General features: G+C 43.5%; 1 protein-coding gene across 8 annotated transcripts in view; it reads left to right on the forward strand.

The window, feature by feature from the left end:
- ELMO1 (engulfment and cell motility 1) overlaps nt 1–2239 on the forward strand; it is a 348732-nt gene that overhangs the window by 340227 nt on the left and 6266 nt on the right. For all 8 annotated transcript variants that reach the window (XM_014942223.1, XM_014942255.1, XM_014942230.1 and 5 more), the window contains one exon: nt 1157–1234. In XM_014942223.1, coding sequence (XP_014797709.1) covers nt 1157–1234 — 78 coding nt within the window. The remainder of the gene's footprint in view (nt 1–1156; nt 1235–2239) is intronic.

The following is a 2239-nucleotide window of genomic DNA, read 5'->3' on the forward strand; positions in this document are numbered from 1 at the left end:
GTGCCCATTTGTTGGTCTTTGCACACAGCTACAGTAAGAGTGCAAAAGTTGCCTTACTTTTTTTGTTTTTGTTTTTGTTTTTGTTTTTTTTTTTTTGTGGTTGGACTCGATGATCTCTGAGGTCCCTTCCAACCACTACAATTCTGTGTGATTCTGTGTATGAATCGCACTCTGCTCTTAATCCCACAAGTTCAAAAGCGAAATAACCCTTACTGAAATCCCAGGGCTTACATCTCTTTCGGACCAGGAGACCAGGGGTAGAAATCTAGAGCAATGCATGTGCTGCAGTCCTCACAGTCGGTTCCTCCTTTCTAAAACATGGTGTAGCAAATTTAAGAAGCCATGCTTTTGTCCCTCCTGGCACTCACCAGCTGAGAGTCAGCAAAGGAGACAGGTATTATGGGGCTCAGGAAGCCAAGAGGCAAAAAAAAGAACAGGACATAGGGTACAGATCAAAGTAATTTTGAGTCAGCACTCTCCTCTCTAGGTCGTTTTTCCGCAGAGTTATTCTATCCATATCAGTAGCTTCCAGGTTGTGAGATCCTTGCAGCGATGTGTGCAGTAACCATGAGAACACAACATCTTTAGAGCTCACTGCTGGCCAGTGGAAGTTCATTATTTATTCAAATTGGTTGGGTTTCCCCATAGGAACCCAGGTGCAGGTGACTTTTAGGGAAGGTAAGCGCTTGAAAAATTCACTTTGGCACCTTTGAAATTCCAGCTCCGATGCCGAGGGGAAAAAAGATGAACCCCTTTTCCTTTCCCAGGATTCATCCCAAGATAGTTGAGTTTGACTGAGGCTACTGATTCTGGTTCAGGTAGAAACAAGATGACAGAAATCTCTCGAGAATGAATAATTTAATAGATTTCCAGCAGTGAAAACAGGATAAGAATATACCAGGAGATGAACTGTCCTGGCAAGACTTCTGACACAGGGAATCAAACCTCACAGAATTTCGCAAGTTGAATTTATTCAAAAAAAGTGGGTCTTCGTGAAGACAAGCCCGGTTTGTTGCAAGTGTACTGTTTGTTACGCATTATATTGATTTTAGTCCTCACCATTTTGGGGAATAAGTGGTAGGAAAGAAAGATAGACCTGAACGTATGAATCCCTCTCTCACACAGCATTAATATCTGTTCCTTTGTATTGTTCCAGGAGGTGCTAGAGCTCGCTTTCTCTATATTGTATGACTCAAGTGGCCAGTTGAATTTCATTGCTCCAGACAAGCATGAGGTAAGTCAAGTTCAGAGTATAGAAACTTCTTTGAAGCCCTCTTCGTTGCTTTATGGCAGCAGGTGGCTTTGTAAGAACGTAAGGGTGATCCATTTCAATCCGTGTCGTGGCTCACAACAAACTGCAAGGAGAGGGATTAATAGGGGAGAAAGACCTTCTGCAGTTCTCATGCATATCCTGAGCCAGAGAAGGAACGTGTTGTGTATTTGTACATCGTAAGAGTACTGAGGGTCCAAATTAAAGATGAGTCTTTCTAAGCCCTACTGAAATATGAGCCATAAGTAAGACAGAGAACTCAGGCAGATCCCAGTTCCACAGACCTTGCTCACCACTGCCTGGTGCAGTAAAGATTTCTCTTGGCCTGCTGTACTTCAGACACTGGACATTTTTGCTCTGTGTCCATTTTAGTTCAATACTGGTGATTCTTATATCCAAGCTCTTACAGAACCACTGCCATCCTCAGCTCATCTTGGTGATGCCAGTAGAATCAGGGGAGGTTACACCGTCGCTGGGCCTCGGTTTCAGCCAAAGACTTGTGTTCTCCAAAATGGTATAGCCCCTTATTCTGAGTTTCACATTGCTTAAGACCATTCATGACAGGTCATCATAGAAGGTCCTCTCTATTGCATCTCCACAGGGGAGTGTTTTGCAATGGGTCTCACTTGTATGAAGACAGTGTAAATCCCAGGAGAGAATGACAGCCCCTTCCCTGCTCCCTTCTCTCACTTCAAAACACAAGGAAATAAGACATCATTGCCTTTTGGAAGGTGATAGAACTATTTTACCTAGTTATGTGTGATTCTTTCAAAGAACTTCCAAGTAAAGATATAGTAGAATGCACTATAGTAAAAAGAAAGAAAAGAGAGAAAGAAAGAGAGAAAGAAGGGAAGGGAAGGGAAGGGAAGGGAAGGGAAGGGAAGGGAAGGGAGGGGAAGGGAAGGGAAGGGAAGGGAAGGGAAGGGAAGGGAGAGAAGCAGTTTTCTGCCATGAAATGTACTGTCCTGG

The sequence above is a fragment of the Calidris pugnax genome, unplaced genomic scaffold (genome assembly GCF_001431845.1).
Source record: "Calidris pugnax isolate Ruff unplaced genomic scaffold, ASM143184v1 scaffold23, whole genome shotgun sequence".
Taxonomy (NCBI): Eukaryota; Metazoa; Chordata; class Aves; order Charadriiformes; family Scolopacidae; genus Calidris; species Calidris pugnax.